General features: G+C 43.0%; 1 protein-coding gene across 2 annotated transcripts; it reads right to left on the bottom strand.

Annotated features, from left to right (window-relative positions):
• Positions 1–51: 51 nt before the first annotated feature.
• On the bottom strand, positions 52–24,049 carry RBBP7 (RB binding protein 7, chromatin remodeling factor). Of its 2 annotated transcripts, none has more exons than XM_053891814.1 (12): positions 23,731–24,049; positions 22,744–22,888; positions 16,842–16,987; positions 13,469–13,615; positions 12,343–12,458; positions 7,515–7,675; positions 6,635–6,761; positions 6,435–6,512; positions 5,741–5,817; positions 3,780–3,837; positions 1,212–1,322; positions 52–499 (listed from the first exon to the last, which is right to left on the bottom strand). In XM_053891814.1, the coding sequence occupies exons 1-12, from the start codon at positions 23,744–23,746 to the stop codon at positions 431–433; spliced, it is 1,251 nt and encodes a 416-aa protein (XP_053747789.1). In that variant the 5' UTR covers positions 23,747–24,049; the 3' UTR covers positions 52–430. The 2 variants fall into 2 exon arrangements, with proteins under 2 accessions (XP_053747789.1, XP_019273543.1); XM_019417998.1 differs by having other exon boundaries at positions 13,469–13,642; positions 23,731–24,047.
• Positions 24,050–24,486: the final 437 nt, after the last annotated feature.

Raw genomic sequence — 24,486 nt, 5'->3', positions numbered from 1 at the left:
GACACACACATACATACTCTCCTACCCAGGTTCTAAAAGAATAAAACAGACTTTATTTTAAAACTTTATTTCTGCAAAGCCAATCAACAAGTGTTGGAGGGAAAAAGTGTAAAAGTTATTCTTGCATATCTGGGAACAGCAAGCACTTAGTTTGAGAAAACAAGGACTTAAAATAGTTGAATCAAAGGCAGTACCCTGCTACTTGCATTTTAAAACGGTGATGTTCTTTCTTAACATAACTTTCTTCCCTAAAAGCTACAATATGATACAGTACGCAATAGCTCACTTGAAAGTGCTAGAATCAGAAGGTAAAGAACGCCGTATGCCATCCCACTTACATGTCCTACTATACAATGCCTTTTTGGCGCTTGATAAACCAAGCATTTGTGTAGCATTACATTCAATAGAAACGTTTCTTGTACTTTGGGTTTTAAGATCCTTGCCCCTCCAGTTCCGATGTTGTGACATCTGACTCTTCGTCATTGTAAATATTTTCAGCCTGGAGAGGACAACCAAATAAAAGCATAGGTAAAAACGCCTCATCGTTTTTATAAAATTGTCTAAAACAGCATGAGATAATTCTGTCTACGCTTTAGGATTCGCCGGTCAATGGGTTTCAGTGTTGGAAGTTTTAAGGTTAATTTAGAGGTTTTCCCCCCACACTTTAATGAGGACACGCTGAGGTGGTGTTCTTATTCGCCAGTGTGTAAATCGCACCGCCATACCTAGCTGTCCACGTACTGCTTATTCCTGTCGTAACAAGTGTTTTCCAAAAGTATTTCAAGCATCATTTGGATGAAGCAGTAGCCCCGAAGTTAAGAGATTTGGCTGGTTAACAGCACCTTAGAAAGGTCAGGTACTTAGTACTCCTCACCAGAGAACTAACTCAGTACCCTGCAAATGCTGCCTATGACGACACAGCAGACACCGGACATCCAGCAGTGATGCCAAGAGCCCAGGTGAAGTGGGCAACAGTCGTGCAGAGCGACCAGATGCCGTGTCCACAGCTGGGGAGGGGGGGACACACACGGGTTTCTCCTGACCTGACAGGTACATAACTGAACTAAAGACTGTTGTTAAAACGGACAAAAGTCTTTTAAGATTGTTTCCTTTCTGTATTTGGTGTGTTATGCACAACTTACAATAGAAATACTTTGAGTAAATAGTTTCTCTCTCCTTTTCATTCAGGAAAAATAAACATTTTAGCTCACCATTTGCCATATCTGCATGATGTTATCCTCAGACACCGAGCAAATGACCCAAGGTTCATTGGGGTTCCAACTAAAATCTGATATCTTGGCGGTGTGTCCTCCATGAATAAACTGTTAACAAGAGTTGAAAAATAAAGCCTTTGTTTCATATCTTAAGTTTCCAGAGCATCAGTCTTGCAACGGAGGTTTAGAGGGAGGGGTTTACAGGCTTAGTAAACCCACCCTCCACTTATTTTGCAAATTTCCAAACCCTCAGAAAAGGTGACAGAACCTAACAGTGAATGCCTGGACACCCTCCACCTACATTTCCCAAATACTAATGTTAATACGTGTGTTTCCCTACACAGACGCACCTGCTGAACCACCCCTAAATAATTCACCACACATCACCCAAAAGTAAGGGTATTTTCCTACACAACCGCACTGCCATTTCCATACCTAATACATTTAACGTTAATTCAGCCTCATTATCAAATGTATGTAGTTAGGTACCAATATTTAAGGCGATAAATTTCCATAATGTTCTATTACAGACATTCTTAAAACTGGCCCACCTGAGGAGTCTCCTGGTTCTTCTCTGTAGGGCCCCCCCAGGTGCCCCTTCTCCCCTTGCTAGAAGAAAGGCACACCTCCCAGCCACCCTCAATCTTTCCATGGCGCATCACTCAAGGTGGGGATTAAGAACCACCACCATCAACAACCCGGGCCGGAGGGGGGGGGAGCTCTAAAAGCAAAGCCCCAGAAAGGCCAGGCAGAGAGCTTTGCTATGAAGTGAAGGGGGCAGAGGCTCACTTCCTACAAGACACAGCCTCATGAGAGAGTACTGGGCTTTCCTTACCTCAGAAGAATCAGAAGAACCCATTCTCACAAGGACAGTACGAATACACGATTTTGAACAAAGAAGTCACAGTTCCCGACCAAGTCTGATTTGACTCGTTTGACAATGAGGTTACAAGCAAGGTAACTATTTTACCTAATGATTTTTTCAGTTTAAAAACAATAGGAAAAAAACAGCTTTTCAAAATCACGTTAAGGGGGACATAAGAGAAAGTATGTTCAGACCACAGGCTTGGAATACAGAAGTCGTCCTCAAATCAAGATCCTGTTACACTAAAATTATAGTATCCAGTTTACCACAAGTAAATGTCCCTTGGTTTCAGGCTCTCTTGTCAAAGGAGCAAAATCCTAGTGATTTCCTCAAGAACTACAAAATTGTTCTAGAACCATAAGATACAGGGTATCCAAAAATAGCTGGAAATCTTGAAAACATACTAAGTGCACGAATCAGTCACAAAAGACGTTATATTCCATTTCTAGGAATTGTCCAGAACAGGCAAATCTAGAGACACAAAGTAGATCACTGGTTGCCAAGGGCTGAGGAAAGGAGCAGACCGGGAGTGGACAGAGTTCCTTTTTGAAAGGGAAATGATCTAAAACTGATTTGTGGCAATGGTTGGACGATTCTGTGAACATACTAAAAACCATTGAATTACACAGTTTAAATAGGTGAACTGTATCTCAATGAAGGTTTTACCAAAATTAAGTACAAACAGCTGGGCGAAAACATCTTGTAGCAACGACTCAGCTAGAAAATACTTTAAAACCACGAAGCCATGCATCCCAAGACAGACTTTAGATTAAGCCACTCAATACAGAATAAACCATTTAGGTGCTATCATCTGTCTAGGACAACAGTTTGTTAAGAAATGCTATCCTTTAATCAGCAGGACACAGAACATGCTAGCACGTGAGAGTCTCCTTATACCCCTTTGCCACTTTCTGCCATTGCTAGTGGGCATGGGAACACATCGGACAAGGAGTAAGGGGATCTTGGACGTCCGTGCAACATGGAGATTTAGTGAGCATCTTCTTTTAAAAGTGGTGGGCAAAGCACAAGTATACTAAAACTGAGTACTGGCCTAGGAACTAAAAACACGTTACAGAGGAATGAGTGACTATGTGCCAAGTAACTGGTGGAAACGAACGTGGATTCAGAGCGAGGACGAACCACTGTGAAGTCTGGCCATGCTTAGTAGGAAAGGGACTTAAAGGACGAAGACCGACAAGACAGACACACCACAGAAACCTCCCAAGGGCCAAGGAGATGTAAGCGATTCAATTAGGAGTAGGAGAGAGATGGTAGACCATGTTGGCACCAACAAGATCGAGAATGTCTTCATTTTCTGGGCAGGGACCTCAAAAACTCAGGTCACTAAAACATGTCTATATGGTTAGTGGGAAGTACTGCTGAGTATCAATACCTACCCCCCCACACCCCCCAAAAAAACCCTCAGAAATATTACCATCGGGAATCAGTGAGAAATTACACTATTTCCCAGGAACCCAACTGGTTCTTAGTGAAACATTCGTAAAAACCTACTGTGCTCTATTTACTAGTTTCAATAAATGTCAAAACCCAATCACAATAACCTTTAAGACCTCCAATTTGAAATCATCTTCAAGAGCTAGCGCTTGAAGTTCTGACTTATTTTCCAGATACGTGGATCAATAACAAATTGTCCAATCTGCACATAACATTTCATCCTGCATAACAAAGCCAAAACATACCAGGAGTTCTGGAGGCCCATCTTCTGCGTCTTCCGCTGATTGTTCTTCTCCAATTTTGCTATTAAGAAAGAATATAATGCTCTCGTTATTGGAATTCTTGTAATGGGAAGAATGTTTGCAAAACCAGCATCAGCCCACAAAACACATCTTAAAACACACGCTAGAAACAACTTCTATACCGTATCCATGACGGTTTCTCTACTAATTACTGGTGGAAGGATGGGATGCTTACTTCCTGTAAATGATTTAAGAGCTGTTCGTAACTGAAGACCCCACAATGAAATGGCTAGTAAAAGTTAATTTACAATTCAATATTCAAATAAATACAATTCATTAGTCTTAACTGTGGTTGTTTACTGCATTGGATTTAAAAGGTGAAACAACACATCAGTCAAGGGAAGGCTGTTTGTTTTTTTTTTTTTTTTCCTTCTCTTAAATTCCATTTGTAGAATTTGCCAGCAGGCCCAACAGTGAAATCTCTTTACACACCAAATATCAGCCCTGGTATCTAGCCCCAACGTGGACTTAGCTAGTAATAACCGCTGCAAAGCAGCCGAAATACACAACCTTCCAAGTGATACTTTCTTTTTCTTCCCATTAAACTCAAACCAAACACATGGGACTGCTAGACAATTCTGTTTATCCTCCAGTCAGGAGTACCAATCGCTAACACTGACCTTTTTTGTTTTGTTTTGTTTTAAATGAGAGAGACAGAGAATGAACAAACAGGGAAGGGATAGAGACAGAGGAGAGAGAATCCCAAGCAGGCTCCATGCTGACAATGCAGAGCCCAATATGGGGCTCGATCTCACGACCCCAGAATCATGACCGGAGCTGAAATCAAGAGTCGGATGCTCAACCGACTGAGCCACCCAGGTGTCCCTAACGCTGACCATTTTAATCCATAATTTTATCTAATGTAATTTTAACAGTATGCAAGTCATGAAAGAATTTTAAGAAGAAATTTTATAATGCCTGCAAATTTATTACGGGCACCTATAGGGACAATTCAGCTGCATCGCTCCATACAACCACTAGTTTTAAGTCTCTAATTTTACTACTAAAATTGTTTTCAAATAAAACTGAACATAGTCAAATATCTGCTTTAAAGATCGTCTACATTTCCAAGATTCTATCATGGCCAGAGTTTGTTGCACATGAACACAGAACATTAGATGTTTAGAATACGAGCACTGTATTCCACAGTGTTTATGTCCTCTACACTGAAGGACCTGCCTGTCTCTGTAATTAAGGTGGCCTGAGTTTTAATAAACTAAAAACTTAGTCCACTTCAAAGCAATACATTTAAGCGAAGGTAGAAAACAAGTTATCTTTTGGTAATTTAATGATTTAAACTTAGGATAATGACATCTTAGAAATATATATAACTGAACACCTTTATTAATGGGTCTAAAGGTTCAGACAAAAAAAATAAAGGAATCTGAAATTCTTAGAATAGCTACTCAAAAATCAAGGAACTTTAAACACTGGGAGAAACTAGAGCCTGGGTGGCTCAGTTGAGAGTCCAACTCTTGATCTCGGCTCATGTCATGATCTCTGCGCTGACAGCACGGAGCCTGCCTGGGATTCTCTCTCCCCCCATCTCTCTGCCCCTCCCCCGCTCGCTCTTTCTCTCTCTCAGAAGAACTTAATCCACACCCCCTTTCTACAGCAAGAGTGTCCACAATACAATTATCTGGATATTAAAACCACACACTCCCCCCAACTTCATGCCTGAATATCAACAGAAAAAAAACTGATCTTATCAATCTAGTTTGCAGTCCATTTGCTGATTCATTTCTATTTCACAGAAGAAAGACTCTTAAGGAAGGTACATGAAAGTTGCTTTAATATATTTGGCTTATTAAACCGGGGTTAGCAAACTACTCTCTAGTTTATTATTACATCATCTGCCAGATTAACATACTTCTGCAGTTTCTCGTCACCAGATTGTGAGTTACCTTAAATCCCACACGTTCAGGCGGCGATCAGTACCACTTGAAGCCAGAATAGTTTCGTTATGTGGAGACCAGTGGACCTAAGTAATACAGATTTGAAAGTGTAAAGAATCATCTGTTCCTACATTTGTGGATAGTTTCTAATCCTTGAGATTTTCCCATGTCCTGTTCTGCAATACTCTCTGTGGCCTGCGGCCCTCCTTCCTTGTCCTAGCCTTTCAAGTGCTCTTAAATGGCCCATCTCCCTAGCCTGCCCCCCGAGGAGGACCACACTTCCCAATACAGGGGACCTCAGCTAGAAATCCCCATAAACTTATTCGGCCCCATAACCATCCCAGAATCTTGTAAACTTTTCAATGAAGTGCATCTTAAGCCTATCCAAATCTCCATTTGAAACCACATACAAGGTTTTGGGTTTTTTTTTTTTTCCACTAGAGGACCCACCCACACTGGATACCTTAACTGAAGAATCCTTGGGTTTCAATTTTTAAACTGATCCTGTTTTGCAAGGTCTTTTCTACTTCTAAAGTAATAATCTCACAGAGCTCCCAGGTACTTCCCACTAGTTAACCTAGAAGAGGAACTTAAAATATATATATATACATACCATGTCTGCTATAAAAGCAAAAAATTTTAAATATCCCCCATCCAAAAGTTAGTAAAAACCTGACAGAGACACCAGAAAACTGTCACGTACCTGGAAAATTTCATCTTTATGAGATTCAAAGGTATGGAGTTTTAATTTTAAATTACGCAGATCCCATAAAGCTACAGTCTGAAGAAAAAAATAAATGAAAAGGAATTCATTTCTCCACTTCACAGAAGAATTTTAGAGTATCTGATTATAGAACAAGGCAACTGGGTCCATAAACACCAAATATACAAAAACTTACAAACCTTATCCGCAGAGCCAGTTGCGAGAATGAACTCGCTGTAGGGATTGAACGACAGACAATTGACCTCGGCAGTGTGAGCGTCCACGAGGTGGCTCGGCTTGGAAGTGGTATTGGACCTGGTGTCCCATCTACAACACAAAGGTACGAGGCACACAGCACAAGAGGAAGCCACCCGACCCTCCCCAGCTTGTCACACGCTCACACTCGTTTCCAGGTCCACACTGCTCCACACCACCCTATCTCCGCTATGCTCGCCCCTTTAGAGACAACCCAACCACATACAGAGCTGCCATCGGACTTCCAACCACTAAAGGACATATTCTAAACCTACGGAAAATAAACTAGGGCTATCATTCCTGGTTTCGTGTTGATTAGATTCCTGTCTTAATTACCAACTATTTCAAGCATACGCCAACTACTCCGTAGAGAATGATGTAATAATTTGATTCCTACAACCTAGCCTTGTCAAATTTTACTATCTGGCCATATTAGCCTCAGATATTAGTTTACGAGATAAAACACGACAGGTGACTGAGCGCAGCCCTGTGCTGTGACCTGATGCAATCATTCTTAGCGCTCATCTTCAAAGTCACCTTGACTCCCAATTTTGATATTTACCACTACACTACCAAACACGTTTCTTCACATTTACATTTTCTTTTTTCAAATAAAAATTATGTTCATTCATATAGCACAGTAACTTTTATGCAAAAACAGCCATTATATGGCTTCTTGTATGTCAATTCTACCTCACTCAAGTTTTTAACGCCAGTATAGAGCTTAAAAAAAAAAAAAAAAATCAAACCACATGCCACCAGAATCACTGATGGTCTCATACAGGACACCCATATACGAAGACCCCACTGAACCTTCCACCTTACATCATAAGTTTCTGATCATCAGCAACAGATCCAAATAATGACTCGTGTAGCAGATGCCAGGCCACATCCTCTACGACAGCTGAGTGGCCAGTAAAGATGGCTTTAGCGTCCACAATCTTGCCTTCCTTTGGTCCTGCATTTATATCCCACAGACAGACAGTCTAAAGGAAGGAAAAACAAATAACCTTCGTTAAAAAATTATTTACCTATAGGCGCCTGGCTGGCTCCGTTGGAAGAACATGCGACTCTTGATCTCAGGGTCATGAGTTCGAGCCCCACGCTGGGTGTAGAGATTATTTAAATAAACTTTAAGAAAACTATTTAACTATATAAGAGGTAGAAATAAACACAAGGGAGAGGAAATGTAAATAAAAGTAAAGCTTCAGAAACAGAAGAGTGTATGGTTGTAGTATAGCTTCCATGATCTGAGATGCAGGGGCAAGGAAAGGAAACGGTAACAGGGACGGGGAAACCGAGCATGATGGCAGCAAGAGACAATCACATTCGAGTTTCCACCTAGATACAGTCAAGTATCTAAAAGTCAAGTGTCTAAAATTCATCTAGATTACACAATGCAACACTGAGAGCCCAACATTCCACATCTACTGAACAGAAACTCACATCCTAAAAATTCAAGCAAGGTTGGGAGACTGGGAATTAAAACTAAAACATGCCTCTTAAAAAAGCAAAGAGGCTAAGTCTCACTTCACAGCAGAAACCACTACAGAAACCACTACAGCACATTAGAAAGTGAGACAGGTGGATAGCCCAGAAACCCCAACTAGGCTACTTTGAGGGGCCAAACCTTAGGGCCTGCAGACAGATCCCCACAGTGTACTCCTCAAAATATCAGCAGAACCCAAGGAGAGGCCACAGGCCTCAAAGATCACAGATCAGCAGGCTCTGGGAGTGGAGTCTTCTATTGACAACCATCACAAAGAGGAAAGACTTACTGTTTATGAAAAAAACATTGTAAGCTATATAGGGCAATGATTATCATCCAAACAATTTAAGACAAAGGTAAGTCCATTAAGGTATATTTGCAGTAATACCACTGACACTGGTATGGGATTCATCTCTCTTTTTTTAACGTTTATTTATTTTTGAGACAGAGAGAGACAGAGCATGAACGGGGGAGGGTCAGAGAGAGGGAGACACAGAATCGGAAACAGGCTCCAGGCTCTGAGCTGTCAGCACAGAGCCCGACGCGGGGCTCGAACTCACGGACCACGAGATCATGACCTGAACCAAAGTCGGCCGCTTAACTGACTGAGCCACCCAGGCGCGCCATGGGATTCATCTCTTTTAAAATCACTTTCGAGGAGGCGCCTGGGTGGCTTAGTCGGTTAAGCATCCGACTTCGACTCAGGTCATGATCTCACGATTTGTGGGTTCCAGCCCCGCATGAGGCTCTGTGCTGACAGCGCAGAACCTGGAGACTGCTTCAGATTCTGTGTCTCAGTCTGTCTCTGCTCCTCCCCCGCTTGCGTGGTCTCCCTCAAAAAAATGAATGTTAAAAAAAAATTAAACATTAAAAATAAACATTAAAAAAAGTTAAAAAAAATCACTTTCTTATCTGAAAGAGTTTCTGCAACAAAGCTATTTCCCAGTAGCAGCTATTTACCCATGAACAAAAAAGTAGTTTTACATAATACACACACCTTAGCCTTTGTTGATACGTACACACTCAGATGCAATTTACAAGCAATGAAGAGAAAGGAACATGCAGAGCTCTTGCCATCCTCCCCTGCTCACTTCAGAAGGATCCTGGGAAGATTAGCAAGATGCCTGGCACATACATGCAGAGCCCTTGGGAAATGTCAGCTTTTATTATGACTAGCAACTCCCAGCCTAGTGTCTTCAAAAGGCACTAGTAATTAAGTTACTGAGTATAACCCATCCTCCCTGTTTTGGAGACTCTATCACACCCACTTTGAGGGAAGGGGAGGAAAGCCTCCCTTTGGAGAACTAAGGGAGACCTTGCTTCCCAGCCTCCCTTGTGACTGGGACATGATGTCGGCTCCAGCAGTCTGACAAGGATTTTGAACTGTGACCATCAACAGGGAAATCTGTTGTCAGGATTGCAAGCGTGGGGAAGAGGGAGTGGAGTATAACATCTACCAGCCTGATCTCTGAGTTGTGGATCTGACCTCTCCTCTCTGTTCTGGACCATTTTCTAGCCATTACAGCAATTCTGTGAGCTACCCTGCCCAATGTCCTCCTGATAAATTCCTCTTCTGTCTGCATCAGCCAGAGTTGGTTTCAATTGCCTGCAGCTAAAGAATCTTGACTGGGCCAATTATCTGCCTTAAATATTTAGAAAAACATCAACAGAAATTGTGACCAGTAGAAACATAAAGAAGGTCTGTGATGTGACAGGTCCTGTTCTAGGCAGGAGGATATACTAAGGAAGAAGGCAAAGAACCTGTGGCCAAGTTATAAAAGATTTCAAAAGCTCCAGAAGTCTACTCTCAACTCTGGGGGGAGTCATAGCAAACACGTTTTGCTTACAGTATGTGTTCCATGAAGGAATGTATGGAGCTGCAGGTGGCAAGAATGCTACAAACACTGGGGGCGCCTGGGTGGCTCAGTTGGGTAAGCCACCGACTTCGGCTCAGATCATGATCTCGCGGTGAGTTTGAGCCCCATGTCGGGCTCTGTGCTGACAGCTCAGAGCCTGAAGCCTGCTTCAGATTCTGTGTTTCCTTCTCTCTCTGCCCCTCTGCCTCTCATGTGCTCTGTCTCTCTCAAAAATAAACAATTAAAAAAAAAATTTAAAAAAAGAATGCTACAAACACTGATCTACAATAATAACAGGATCACTTTGCATTTGTGTGGTACCTTTAAGATACTTGTATGAAGGATGCCAAGACAACTCAATAGGTAAATATTAGTCTCCTCAACAAACAGTGCCAGAAAAACAGGATAATCACATGCAGAAAAGGAACATGAACCCCTACCCCACACACAAAACTAAACTCAAAATGGATAAAGGACCCACCTATACGCAAGATTTAAAAGTATGCAATTCTTAGAAGAAAACATAGATGTAAATCTTTGTGATGTTGGATTATATGTAATGGTTTCTTAGGATACAAAAAGCACAAGTAACAAAAATAAAAACTAAACTGGACTCAAAATTATTTCTGTGCTTTGGAGGACATCACCAAAAAAGTGAAAAGACAAGCCACAGAGTGGGAGAAAATCTTTTCAAATCTCATCTGATAAAGGACTGGTATCCAGAATAAAAACAATTCTGACAACTCACTAAAAGAAAAAACCCGATATTTAAGGGGCACGGGGTGACTCAGTCAGTTGAGCGTCCAATTTCAGCTCAGGTCATGATCTCACATTCTGTGGGTTCGAGCCCCACGTCAGGCTCTGCACTGACAGCTTGGAGCCTGGAGCCTGCTTCAGATTCTGGGTCTCCCCCTCTCTCTCCCTGCCCCTACCCCGCTTGTGCTCTCTAATAAAAAAAACAAAACGAAACAAAACCACAAAATTTAAAATTCGACAAGGAATTTGAATACAATACTTCTCCAAAGAAGATCTATAAATAGCCAATAAAAACATAAAAAGATACTCAAAATCATTAGCCATCAGAGAAATATAAATCAAAACCACAAGGAGATACCACTTCACACCAACAAGGATGGCTCTAAGAAAAAAGAGACAATAACAAGTGCTGAGGCAGATGTGAAGAAACTGGAACCCTGGGGTACACACTGCTGGTAGGAATGTGAAGTGATGCAGCTGCCGTGGGAAAGCATGGCAGTTTTTCAAAAAGTTAAACACAGAATTACCATATGACCCAGTATTTCCACCCCTAGGTAATGAAAACCTACATCCACACAAAAACTTGTACAAAGATGTTCACAGCCAACATCGTTCAAAATAGCCCCAAAGCAAAGCAAAACAAACAAACAAAAAAAACAAAGCCCAAAGTAGAAACAACCCAAATGTCCATCAACTGATGAACTGGTTGTTCAGCCATGAAAAGGAGCGACGTACTGACCTATACTTCAACATGGATCAACCTTGAAAAACTTATGTTAAAAAAAAGAAACCAGACAGAAAAAAAAGCACATATTCCATTTATATGAATTATCAAGAATAGACAACTCTGGGGGTGCCTGGGTGGCTCATTCAGTTAAGTGTCTGACTTCGGCTCAAGGTCATGATCTCGAGGTTTGGGAGTTCGAGCCCTGCCCTCCATCAGGCTCCGTGCTGACAGCTTGGAGCCTGGAGCCTGCTTTGGATTCTGTGTCTCCCTCTCTCTCTCTCTGCCTCTCCCCTGTTCACGCTCTCTCTCAAAAATAAATACACATTTAAAAAATTATAAAAATAAAAAAATAGACAACTCTATAGAGAAAGTAAATTAGTGGTTGGCAGGAGCTGGGGGAAGTGGGGAGTGACTACTTAATGGGTCAAGAGTTTCTTTTTGTGACATTCGATGAAAATGTTTGAGTTAGTAGTGAAGATTGCACAGCTTTGTGAATATACTAAAACCCACTGAAATGTACTCTTAAATAAAAAAGTTTTTTCAATGTAATTTCTATTTGTCAGGTCTCACACTTCACTGTTTCCATTAGATATACTTTTAAATAATGGGACACCTTTTGCCCACCTTCCTTCTAGTCTAAGGCTGCTTCAAAAGAGCTCTGTGGAATCCCAAGGCTCCACCAGGGCGATATGATAACCATTGCTCTAAATCCTGTAAAAATGTTATCACAATAATCAGCAGCACTATCTTAGAACACCTCCTGCAGCGCAGAACTCTCCCTGACAGTCTTTAAAGACAGGAGATTGGGAAGAGTAAGTTTCTCACATGGTCGTCTGATGCACTCAGGAGATGTCCACTCAAATTAGAATTCCAGGAAAGACCATAGCCTTCCTTTTGGTGGCCTCTTAACCGAAGATCGGGATTACATTCTCCACTTGGGTCTAAAGAGAAAAAGAAACACATTAACTACTAAGTGATTTTCTGTTTATCAGAACTAGTAAAAGCGATTTTCATTCCTCACTGAATGAGCCGTAACGTTCATTATAATGCCTGGAAAACACCACATATGAATGACGACTTAGGACTTGGTCTGACCCCCAGCCACCCTGAAAAGCTGTTCTGTGCTTCATTGCAAATACTCAATGCGAACCAAGACTCATGACCATAAAATGACTAGTTCCTCTGCAAAACCTAGTACTAGCTCCGACACAAAACCCTGAAAACTACAGCTGTTCCCTCAAATGTGAGTGGCAGCAACCCTCCCACGGATCAAATTGTTTACAACTTTCTTGTGAGGAAAGAGTTAACACGGCAGGTCTGGTTGCTCAGCCCTTGCACGTATCCAGGGTAGCCCGCAACCATGACTGACCCTTAGCCACCCCCTAGGAATGTGACCCTCACAAAAATCGTCATCACTGACATGAAGTTGTGTACGCCCAGGGCAGTGAGGCATGCGGCAGCAGCTTGTCAAGACTTGCAGGATTGTTTGGCGATTCATGATGTACCTGGCTTCACTGCTAGGGTCCCGAGTTTCCCTCAGCATGGCAGGTCAGAGCAGGATGTGCCTATGTGACCAGACCTCTATAAAAAACGCCAGATCCGGAGACTCAAACAGGATTCCCTGAGCAGAGACATTTATCACATGCCCCTGTGGTCTGCTGCTAGAGAAAAAGCACGTTCCGTATGGCCCTGGTGGGGAAGGACTCAGAAGCCTGCGCCTGACCTCTCTGGACTCTGCCTGATATGTATCTTTTCTTCCTGCTTTTTGCTCTGTATCTTCTGCGGTGATAAACCCTAGCCAGGAGCATAACCTGCCGGGAGGTCCTTCTGTTCAATCAACTGAATTTTGAGGACGGTTAATAGAGTCCCAAAATGTTTAAACCTTTAAAAACCATAGAGTACACTAGTTTCAAAAATGTTGGAGCAATGGCCTGATTTCATTACTACATACCTGGCTTAGCAGGGTGCTTTGTATAGTCAAAAACCAGCACATCAGAAGATGGTGTTTTTGTAGCAATGATGTGAGGGTTCTGCGGCATGTAACGAGCACGGTTTACTTCTCCTTCATGGTTAATTTTAATTTCACATTCGATTTTTCCTGTTACAGAACCAAAGCCACCAAATTCTAATGTGAGAAGAAAGAAATAAACATACACTTACGATTAAAATTCACCAGTCATTTAGTTTAATACACCCTACAGATTTTAACAGAATACAACATAACCAGAGAACACAAAAATAGGGGTTCAGTTGCCACTTTGAAATTAATTTATTCTCAAAGCCCATTTGGAATGGAAAATGGTAACGCTATTTTCTGCAAGTTTCACCTTGGATTTAGAATAATTAAAAACTGGCCTCTTTCAGTTGTGAAGAGGATGTAATTATTCCTAAAATCAGAAATCCATACTAGCTAACCCCCAACTCAACTCTAAGACACAAATATGCTGGCTCCACCAGCATACCTAATTCAACTGCTAGTGGAGTGCCAAAGCTAAAACGAGGGGGCTAACCTACCTGGCGTGTGAATAAGACTATAGTGTTGAGTAGTTATTAAAAAGGCCTTGGAAAAGTAACAAAGTCACATAAAAAGTAGAAGAACCTCTGAGAAAGCAGCAAGATGAGAGCAGAAAGAATACAAGTAGAGAACATCTAAGCAGATAAGGACAAATGAGAACATTTTCTTTTTTGTGCCCATAGATTAAAAACTTGAATAGTTGCTGACACTTAAAACGTTGGGAGGCTCATTATAACTGTATCATTTCTTCCTGACCTATATTGCTACTTCTTTGTCCATTCCTTTTTTGTTCACCCTGTGTCTCGGGTTAGGGAATCACAACTCAAATGCCTAATGGAGCCAGGGAGGTAACAAGTAAAACAGACTGGCCAGGGCCTGGAGGAAACAAACCGAAAGCAGCAAACCATTTCTGTTTCAGCCAGCTCTTGCTATATGGGAATGCTTAATGAACACTGGCTCCCATGGTTTAGTATCGGTGTTCAGCCATTCTTCTCCGTGGCAAACAGAGCTTACTACTCTGTGTGGCTGAAAATCATCTCTCATTCCCCACAGCTACTCCCACACAACCATATACAATCGCCTCTTTTCCTCTCGGCACTTCCCTTTCCATCGTGTCAATGGGAGAAATGTTCCCTAGCAAAGACCACCCCTCCTGATCCTGACGCTGTTCCAAACCTGCCCCAACTTTGATTTTCAACCCACCACCCAACCCCCCTCCCTTTGTGGACTCTAACAGCTCTAACACTTCTATATAAAGACACTCAAGTCCCCCAATTCCTTTACTTATTACAACCTGAACAGCTCTCCATTTTTTTAAAAAAAAAATGGATTTCTAGGTAAGATTTACTTCAAACACAGGGCTTTGTTTTCTCAAACTCAAAAATTTGAAAAAAAAAACCCCACTATTTTAATACTAGTATCCATTACAAAATACTGTAACTGAAAACAGAAACAGGTATTAACTGAATTACTTCAGTCACTTGTTAGAATATACTGAACAAGTGACTTCAGTAACTTCATATATCCATAGGTTATGCAGAGGGACTAATTCTTAAGCCAAGGGTCCAATAAACACATACTTCAGGATTAAAAGCCACTAGAAATTTCTGATTATAACAATATTTACAGAAATAACGCATAAAGTTATAGGGAAACAGACTGTGAATTATGGGAGTGGCAAATGGAGTAAATCATTTTGGAAGATAGTTTTCTACTATTTTAAGTGGACAGTGAATACACCATACGACTCAGCAATTCCACTCCACTAGATAAATCTTCCCACATGTGTATAAGGGGACATGGCAAGGATGTTCACCGAAGCACCATTTGTAAATGCAAAATACCACATACACGTAATCCAACTGCCCCCAGTTGAACAATGAATAAAGTAAGGTTTAATCACAGTGGAACATCAAACAGCAGTTCAAAGAAGACAGGCATCTACATGGCACACACACACATTATCGAATGAAACAAGCTGTAAAAAAAAACCCTTCATATTTACTACTGTATGAGTAATAACAGTTAAAAATGGCACACTGATTTTCAGGACACAGTGATAAAGTCTTCAAGGAAAGCAGGTCAGGAAAGGGGTATGGGGTGGCAAGACTTTAGCTATAAAATATTTTATTTTCAATAAGAAAAAAATTAAAGCAAATTCCTTAAAATGTTAAGATGAAACCTTTTAGGGCTGTGCAGAAAGCACTAACCCAGCAGGTCTGGCTGCTGAGCCCTCGCCGCTCTGAGGGACACTGGGACCATGAATGACCCCTGGCCGAGTCCTGGGAACACAGACCTCAGAATGTTCTTTCCGTTACTGATGGACTGATGGTTCTGTGGTGTACACCTGGAGCAACAGACCATGCTGTACCAGTCTGTCAGGGTCGCTATGCACAAACATCAAGATTGACGATATGCACCTGGTTTCATTACCGGGGTCCTGAGTTTCAGCTGTCTTAACTGGCTGCCAGCAGGATGTGCCTGTGAACCGCCCCCCACCCCAGCCTCACATCCAGACACTCAAATGGGTTTCTCTGGGAAGGAGAGAGAGATTCCGCACATGTCCTTGTCGTCTGCTGCCAGAGAGAAAGTACATTGTGTGCGGTCCTGGACGAGACTTGTGCCAGACCTCCCTAGACTCCCTGATGCGTATCTTTTTCCTGTTGCTTCTCCTCTGTATTCTTTACTGTAACAAATTTTAGCCATGAGTATAATTTGCTATGGAGTATTGTGAGTCCCTCTAGCACAATGACCAAACTTGGGTGATGGTGGGAATACCAAATCAAGGGAATATAGGTTTGACAGGGTAAAAAAGGAAGTCAATAGCTTCCATAGAAAAACCACTGTTAACTGTTTGGTATGTATGCCTGCTTTTTCCTATGCACACGCAACACATATTATTCCTTTTACCAAAATTGGTACTATAATCACACAGAAGTTACTCGATTTATCTTGGACATCTTTCCATACAAGAGCATATAGACTTGCCTCATTCTTTGTGAGTCTATGTAAAATTTCAGATTTACCTCATTCTTAACAATTGCTGCACGGTATTTCAAACATACCATAATGTGTTTAACCAATTTCCTATGAACTAACATCTGGGTTGCTAAATTGATCCTAATTTTTCCATCTTGCAAATAATGTTATATCATGAAATCTTTGTGCACATGTGAGCAAGTAGTTCTATGCGATAAAGTCCTAAAAGTTAAACTGCTGAGCCAAAAGAGATTAGTAGAAAACTGTAATAACCTATAACTAGAAAAAGGCACACTCCCTCAGACACCAATAGAATATATGGTATACCTACCACCCTTCTCACTGTCACAGTGGGAAGCATCAAACTGTGCATCATCGTTCGGAATATGGACTCGAGCAACCACAAGATGATTCTGCTCATCAGACGTGTGAGTCCCCAGCACTAGCCAATGAAGGGCATAATCCTTTCCTTCCGGTCTGTTTAGGAAAGAAAATAAGTCACACTAATCCTACAGGAAACCAGTTACTAACAAATGCAATCCATTACCAATCTCCATACCCATGATCATGACTTCTCACTTAAAAAATATCTTCCAACTTAGTACATTAGATATTCCTAATTTTCCAGTAAGAGACAAGATAGAATGTTAAGTTTAAGCATCGAGTCCAAAAAACTGGGTTTAAATCCTGAATCAAACTAAAATTAGCTATATGCAATTCCTTAAATCACAACTTCCTGTGGGCCTCAGTGTCTTCACCTAAAAAACAGGTTATGAGGGCAAATGGCATAATGAGAAAACGCTTTGTTGACGTTCACAGTGCTTAATGTTGGAGGACCAAGATGTACAGCTCTGGGCCCCAACACTAGACAAGTTAGGCTATTTATATTTGTTCCTAAATTTTAGTTGTTGAAAGGATTTAGTGGTTTTTAAAAGAGGTGTGAGGGTTGCTTCTATGAATGTAATTTAGTAATAACTTAATTTTTTAAATTGTTTTTAATGTTTTATTTATTTTTGACAGAGAGAGAGAGAGAGAGACAGAGCATGAGCGGGGGAGGGTCAGAGAGAGAGAGAGGGAGACACAGAATCTGAAGCAGGCTCCAGGCTCTGAGCCATCAGCACAGAGCCCGATGCGGGGCTCAAACTCACAGACTGCGAGATCATGACCTGAGCCGAAGTCGGACGCTCAACCGACTGCGCCACCCAGGCGCCCCAGTAATAACTTAAAAATTACAAGGCGAGGGGCACCCGGGTGGCTCAGTTAGGTGTCCGACTTCAGCTCAGGTCATTATCTCACAGTTTGAGTTCGAGCCCCATGTCTGTCCCTGCGCTGACAGCTCAGAGCCTGGAGCCTACTTTGGATTCTGTGTCTCTCTGCCCCTCCCCCGCTCACACTGTCTTTCTCTCTCTCTCTCAAAAATAAACATTAAAAAAAATTTTTTTTAATTTTAAAATGGTGAGATTTTACTAAGATTTGGCTTAAAATAAAAAAGAACAATAAATACATATACAACTCCAAAACCAGAACAAAGCAACCATGGTTAAGCAATAACAGCTTGTTTGAAAAAAGACAAGAGTCTTAGTTGATGTATGTTCAGTGCCCAAGAACAGCATATGGCTATCAAAAAAGATAGTTCCATCTTAGGTGAACTTACATGGGGAGGGAAAGGCAATGCATGGGAGCACTCACCCACTTAAGTTTAAATGAAAAAAAAAAAAACATACCTAGAAAATAGACTCAAAGCAACTGTACTTTAGGAGGACTTAGACAAAACGAAATCTGTTCTGTACAGGGAATACTAATTCAAAACAAAAGGGAACTTCAACAGATCTCAGTAGAACCATTTGAAAAGAAATGGAAATGCTTGGGAGAAAGGAGGCACCACAGAGCAATGTTAAGGCTGACATAAAAGGAAGTCACTTTTCATAGGGTTAAACAGAAATAACAGGTTCTAAGGAGCACGGTCCCAACATGGAATGGAGGACCTGAAAAATTCCTCGACTCTAAATTCAATTTGGGTTTTCCCTAACACTATAACCATGTAAGGATTTTTCTTTTTTCCTGTAAATCTTTTCATCTCCATCATTAAAATACAAACCTATTTTCCTGAACCAATCAATATTACAAGGTTTCCCTCCAAGGCTGGAGGCACCTAAAGCCACAGAAGCACTAATGTTAAAAGACCTTGTCCTTCTGCAGCGCCAGCATCTTTTGATCACTTTGACTTCACTGCTAAGAAATTTCTCTAACAATAACAGATTGTCACAAGGTTATTATTCTCAGAAGCACTGTCTTAGCGGCAAAAGACTGACAACAACCTAAATATCCATCAATAAGGCACTGGTGACATAAATTATAGTATATCCATAAATGGAATTCTGTGGAGGCCTTAAAACAAGAGAGTGTATTGGGGAGCCAGGGTGGTCAGTTAGGTGTCAGACTCTTGATTTCGGCTCAGGTCATGATCTCCCAGGTTTGTGGGTTCAAGCCCCTCATTCGGTTCCTCGTGCTGTCAATGCGGAGCCTGCTTGGGATTCTCTCTACCCCCCACAGGCTCTCACTCCCTGTCTCAAAAAGAAACAAACTTAAAAAAACCCACCAAAACCCAAGAGTATATTTAAGCATGCTGATAGGAAAAAGTCTCCCATGTAAACCACCAATTGAAAAGTCAAGTGAATAACTTGCTACATAAAAAAAGATGGAGGGGAGAGGCACCTGGGTGGCTCAGTCGGTTAAGTGTCCAACTTCAGCTCAGGTCATCTCACAGTCTGCGAGTTCGGGCTCTGTGCTGACAGCTCAGAGCCTGGAGCCTGCTTCAGATTCTGTGTCTCCCCCCCCCTCTCTCTCTCTCTGCCCCTCCCCTGCTCATGCTCTGTCTCTGGGTCTCAAAAATAAATAAAAACACTTTTAAAAATTTATAAAAAAGATGGAGGGGAGATATGTATAATGTATTTTATTCTGGCAGGAAGAGTTAAAAAAAAAAAAAAATGACGGTCTCTGCTCTGGGTAATGAGACCAAGAGAATAGGGGACATGGAAAGGGGATTTATTTTTTTTACTCTATGCACTTCGTACCATCTGAATTTGAATGATTACAAAGCGTTTTAGGTAAAGACTTAAGTTAGTCTCAATATGTTTAAGAAATTATCTAATAAAAGATATGGGTTAGAGGTGCCTGGGTGGCTCAGTCGGTTAAGTGTCCGACTTCGGCTCAGGGAATGATCTCACGATTCTTGAGTTCAAGGCCTGTGTCAGGCTCTGTGCTGACAGCTCGGAGCCTGGAGCCTGCTTCAGATTCTGTGTCTCCCCCTCTGTCTCAAAATAAGTAAATATTTAAAAAAAAAATTAAAAAGAATAAAAGATACAGAATAAAATTATTTTCTTTTATTAAAATTTTTTTTATGTTTTTATTTACTTTTGAGACAGAAAGAGATAGAGCATGAGCAGGGGAGGGGCAAAGGGAGAGGGAGACACATAATCTGAAGCAGGCTCCAGGCTCTGAGCTGTCAGCACAGAGCCCGACGCGGGGTTCAAACCCACAGACTGAGATCATGACCTGAGCTGAAGTCGGACGCCCGACCAACTGAGCCACCCAGGCGCCCCTAAAATTATTTCTTAAAAATACCTAAATGAAAATTTTTACAAGGCAAATCCACTATGTGGACAACTAATGAACTCAGTTTAAGGACAATAGCTTAGAAAGTACAAGTAGTTACTGGGAAGTATGTAGGTAGAAGGCAGGCCTTCCTTATGAGGTTGACCAGAGTCTAGTTCCTCAAAGACCCAGGCAGTAAGAGCAGCCAATATTTCCACTGTTCCATATAGTAACAAAACATAGTCACATTCCCTTATACCCAAACAGAATCCTGCAAAGCACCACACAGCTATCCTCAACATCCAAGAATGTAGGCAGGCTGGCTGCATTTTCTTGCATTCCCAGAGCCACTGCACACCCCACAACCAGACCCCACTTTTCTTTGTAATGCAAAGAATACCGTGGAATAGATAATTTAAGGTATTTTCTGTTCTGTTCCTAAGTGTTCATATGCAAGCAGTATCTGGGAGGATGCCTAGCTGGCTTAGTCAGTGGGACATGCAACTCGCGATCTTGGGAGTTGTAAGTTCGAGCCTCACATTGGGTGTAGAGATTACTTAAAAATCTTGGGGCACCTGGGTGGCTCAGTTGGTTAAGCGTCTGACTCTTGATTTTGGCTCAGATCGTGATCTCACAGCTGGTGCCGAAGTCCCAGAGCCTGCTTGATATTCTCTCTCCCTCTCTCTCTGCCCCTCCCCCCAAACTATATTATAAAAAAACCCAAGAAAATAAAAATCTTAAAAAAAAAAAGCAGTATCTGGGCTAAGAACATAGAGATCATTTTTAAAATTGTTACACAAAACATATCACAGATAACATTTTTAAAAGACTCGAGTAAGCAGTTTGCACTGAAATCCAAATGGAGAAAGTTACTACACTCTAATAAATTATTTCTCAACAATGGGGTGGGAAAATCAGCATCAGTCACCACTTACTGTGTACTTACTCTGTGCCAGCACTTTAACGGTGCCTAATCTCATTTAATGCCCTCAAATACAGGCAGTCAGAACCTCAAGCACCTCCATTTACACATCAGACGACTTGGGAATGGATGTTGACCAACCTGCCCTAATTTGGGTACTAAGAAGTAGGGGGCAGGATTCGAACTCAGGTCTCTAACCTTACAGTCTCACCCACCCCCACTGTTTTCTACTGTTCAGGTAGGTCAGAAAGATCCAAGAGAATATAAATTAAGCTGTTAAAGTTTTTAATTTACTTAACAGAAATACACAGAGTCAAATGTACATGGTACTCTAAAGGAGAACCTGAATACCTTCAGGTATTTGATGCTCAAAAGTGTTATGTCAATGCTTAGAAGTCTCCATTATTTATTTCTTGGCTACTCTTCCCACATCTGTATATTCACACTGTGATTTTTGGGAACCCCAATGGAAGCCCCTACCTGTATGTAGGACAATGTTTGCATATGGGAGTCTGACCTTTATTTTATCTTATAAGATTAACTGGGTCTTGGAGTGCCTCAGTGGCTCAGTCGGTGGAGTGTCAGACTCTTGATTTCGGCTCGGCTCATGGTCTAACAGTTTCGTGGGTTCCAGCCCTGCACTGGGCTCTGTGCTGATGGTGTGGAGCCTGCTTTGGAGTTTTCTCTCTCTGCCCCTCCCCCACTCATGTTTTTTCCCCCCTCTCTCAAAATAAACTTAAAAAAATTAAATACAATTAACTTGCTCATATTTTCATAACTTGTCACAAAATCCCCTTCATAGACTAGTGTCGTCAATCCTCATTAAGTCATATACTCACATTACCTAAATTGAATAGTTTTAAAGTTCATGGCCAAATTCCTACTAGAAAAAGTGCAAGCATATGAGAAAGGTAGTCTAGTACAGGAGTTACCTCAACTTTGGGGCACCCAGACTGGGCTCAGAATCCCACTTCACCACTTACCAGTTGTGTGATCTTGGGGATGTTACTTAGCTCTATCCCAGTTTCCACCACAGTAAAAGGAGGATAAAATCACAGTACTGTTCTGAGTATTAAACCAAATTAGCAGGACACAAAACTCTTCACATGGACCATACCCTATTCTAAATGTTCAATAATGACAGCAATTATTACCAGAGAAATTTAAGAAACAGCCGAAAAGAACACTCTTACGAAGACCAACAACAACCTCAAAGTGTTTTCCACGCTATTAGCCAATAACCTCTTTTCTTCAGTGAACTGTTGCTAAATTCTTTTCCCCTTTGTCCATTAAAACCTATTCATATTGGGGGCTGATTACATGAGTGTGCTCGCTTTGTAAAAATCCATCAAGCCGTATGCTTACGATTTGTGCACTTTTCCTGTAAATATTCTATTTTTCAATAAAGTTTTAAAGAAATCCATTAGTCTAGGGCCCCCCAAAATGCTGCTCTGTATTGAAACCCAAGAAACAATATGTTAGGTGTTTTCTACAAATATCATTAAACGCACACATTCTTTACCCCCTTTTACACCCACGCTTACATGTCAGAAATCATCCCACTAATCACTCAAGTTTTGAGAATAAAAATCACCTGCCAGTTCATCCAAGGGCTAAATTGATTACACGCTCATGTTCTATGTGTAAAATGCTGAAACTTGGAAATTCAGGACAATAGCTAAATTTACGCAAAGTAAAAGTTGCCAGAAACCCTTACTTAGTCACTTCAGGAAGCCACTGAACGGTAAGACTCGGCCACTGAAGAGCATGGGTCATAACCAGGTCATACAGAAACGGCGTATTCTTCTTCCAGATTTTATACTCTTCATTGATGACACGCTCCTCCACAGTATCTTCAAACACTGAAATTTGGAGAAAGCCCATACAATTAAGCGGCTGAGAGAAATCGAAGTCAGAATCTGTACACAGATACTGGAGGTCACCTCGAGATGGCCACACCTAACCTACTCTTTAGCTTTACATCTAATTTGGACGCAAACTAACTGCTCTTCCAGAACGCGGAGAAAATATTTATTAACACCAGGAAGCTTATTTTTTGCACCTAGAAGTCAATACCGCTTGTGTGTACAGAATTGAGTAATTACACGGACAACGATTCTGTTTTGCCAGTTACAGCTGTTCGCACCTGTTCTAAGATGACGACTCGTACGTACAGGGGCTCCACGACCCACCCGGGGAGCCGAATCCACGTGTAGCAGAAACCCCTCGGCCCGCTCCCTCCATCCCCCACCAGGAGCGGCCTCCGCTCCCACGAAGCCCGCGTCAGCAGCCATAGGCCGGCGTGTTCCAGAATCCCCCGGACAAGGGCCGCGACCCTGAAGAGATCGACGCGCGCGCGTGGAAAGAGCTGCCGTGCCCGCTTTCCGGCGGTGGAGGCCGCCTCCGCCCGAGAGCCAAGGGCGCCGGAGGGAGCGCCGCCGCCGGAGGGGGGAGGGGAGTTGGGGGGGCGGGGGAGGGAAGGGGGCCCAACCCGCGGCCCCGCGCCCGGCTCCGGAAGTGCTCGGAGCCCTCCGCGCCGCGGTCCCGTCCAGCGTAGGCCCCTCGAGGCGCGCGCCTAGCCTCGCGCCCGGCCCCGCCCCCTGCTCCTCACGCCAATTCGCGCCTTTCGCCGGCGCGTGCCGCGGCCTCGCGCGCCCGCCGCCCCCCGCGGTCCCGGCGCGCGCCGCCCCGCAGGGCCTCTTACTCTCTTTACTCGCCATCTTGCGTCGGGTCGTTCGCCCCTCGCCGCCGCCTCGGACTCCCCTCGCTAGCCAACAGCAGCCCAACCACAGGCGTTCCTGCCTCGCCCAGGCGCGTCACACACTTCTAGCTCTCGAAGCGCGAGCTCCGTCTTACAGCCTGGGTGCTCCCCAGACGCTGCGTCCTTCTCTCCTGCCTCCTCCCCGCTCGCGGGTACCGAGGTCTGAGGCGCTCTTCTCTCTCTCTCCAAACTTGGAACGAGACTTTTCAACCCGCGCCTCCCAGCCCGCCCAGGCAGCTGAGCGCAGGCGCATCCGCCCTGGGAAAAGTGAGAGGCGGTGGAGAGGCGGGCCTGGGAGCCAACGGCTCCATGGTTTTGACCAATGAGGTGCGGCAGGCGGGTTCACGCGGCGTTTGGAGGCGGGCTTCTGGGGGTGGGCGGGGCGTTCCGCGGCAGGAAGTTGGCGAAGCGCAGGCGCGAGGACTCGCCCAGCGCTCCCAGGGCCCGGCGCGGGGGCGGATGGGGGCGCGCGGGGGTGGGGCGGATGGGGGCGCGGCGTGCGAGCGGCGCGGGGGCCGCGAGCCCCGAGGCCACGGGGCGTGGCTGCTTGCAGAGGCCGAAGCGATGGGGTGGGAGGGGGGTAGGGAGACTGCCGCCGCTTAGCCAAGCAAAATCTCACAGCGAGAGAGGAAAATGGTTTCTAGTCTCGAGAGATTACTGTGCCCTCAAAGTCTCCCCGATAATCACGGGCATGCAATT

This window comes from Panthera pardus, unplaced genomic scaffold (genome assembly GCF_024362965.1).
Source record: "Panthera pardus isolate Hobbes unplaced genomic scaffold, ASM2436296v1 HiC_scaffold_27, whole genome shotgun sequence".
Lineage (NCBI taxonomy): Eukaryota > Metazoa > Chordata > Mammalia > Carnivora > Felidae > Panthera > Panthera pardus.
Note: the sequence above shows the minus strand (reverse complement) of the source record. Positions and strands in the feature narration are given on the sequence as shown.

Bases quoted from the DNA above. Each gene is read 5' to 3' on its own strand.
- RBBP7 (XM_019417998.1), bottom strand. The intron at 7,676-12,342 runs GTGAGAAACTTA...TCCTTCCTTTAG, and splicing joins TGAGTGCATCAGACGACCAT to ACTGTCTGTCTGTGGGATAT. The intron at 1,323-3,779 runs GTATGTTTTGGC...TCTTGTTAACAG, and splicing joins ATGGGCCTCCAGAACTCCTG to TTTATTCATGGAGGACACAC.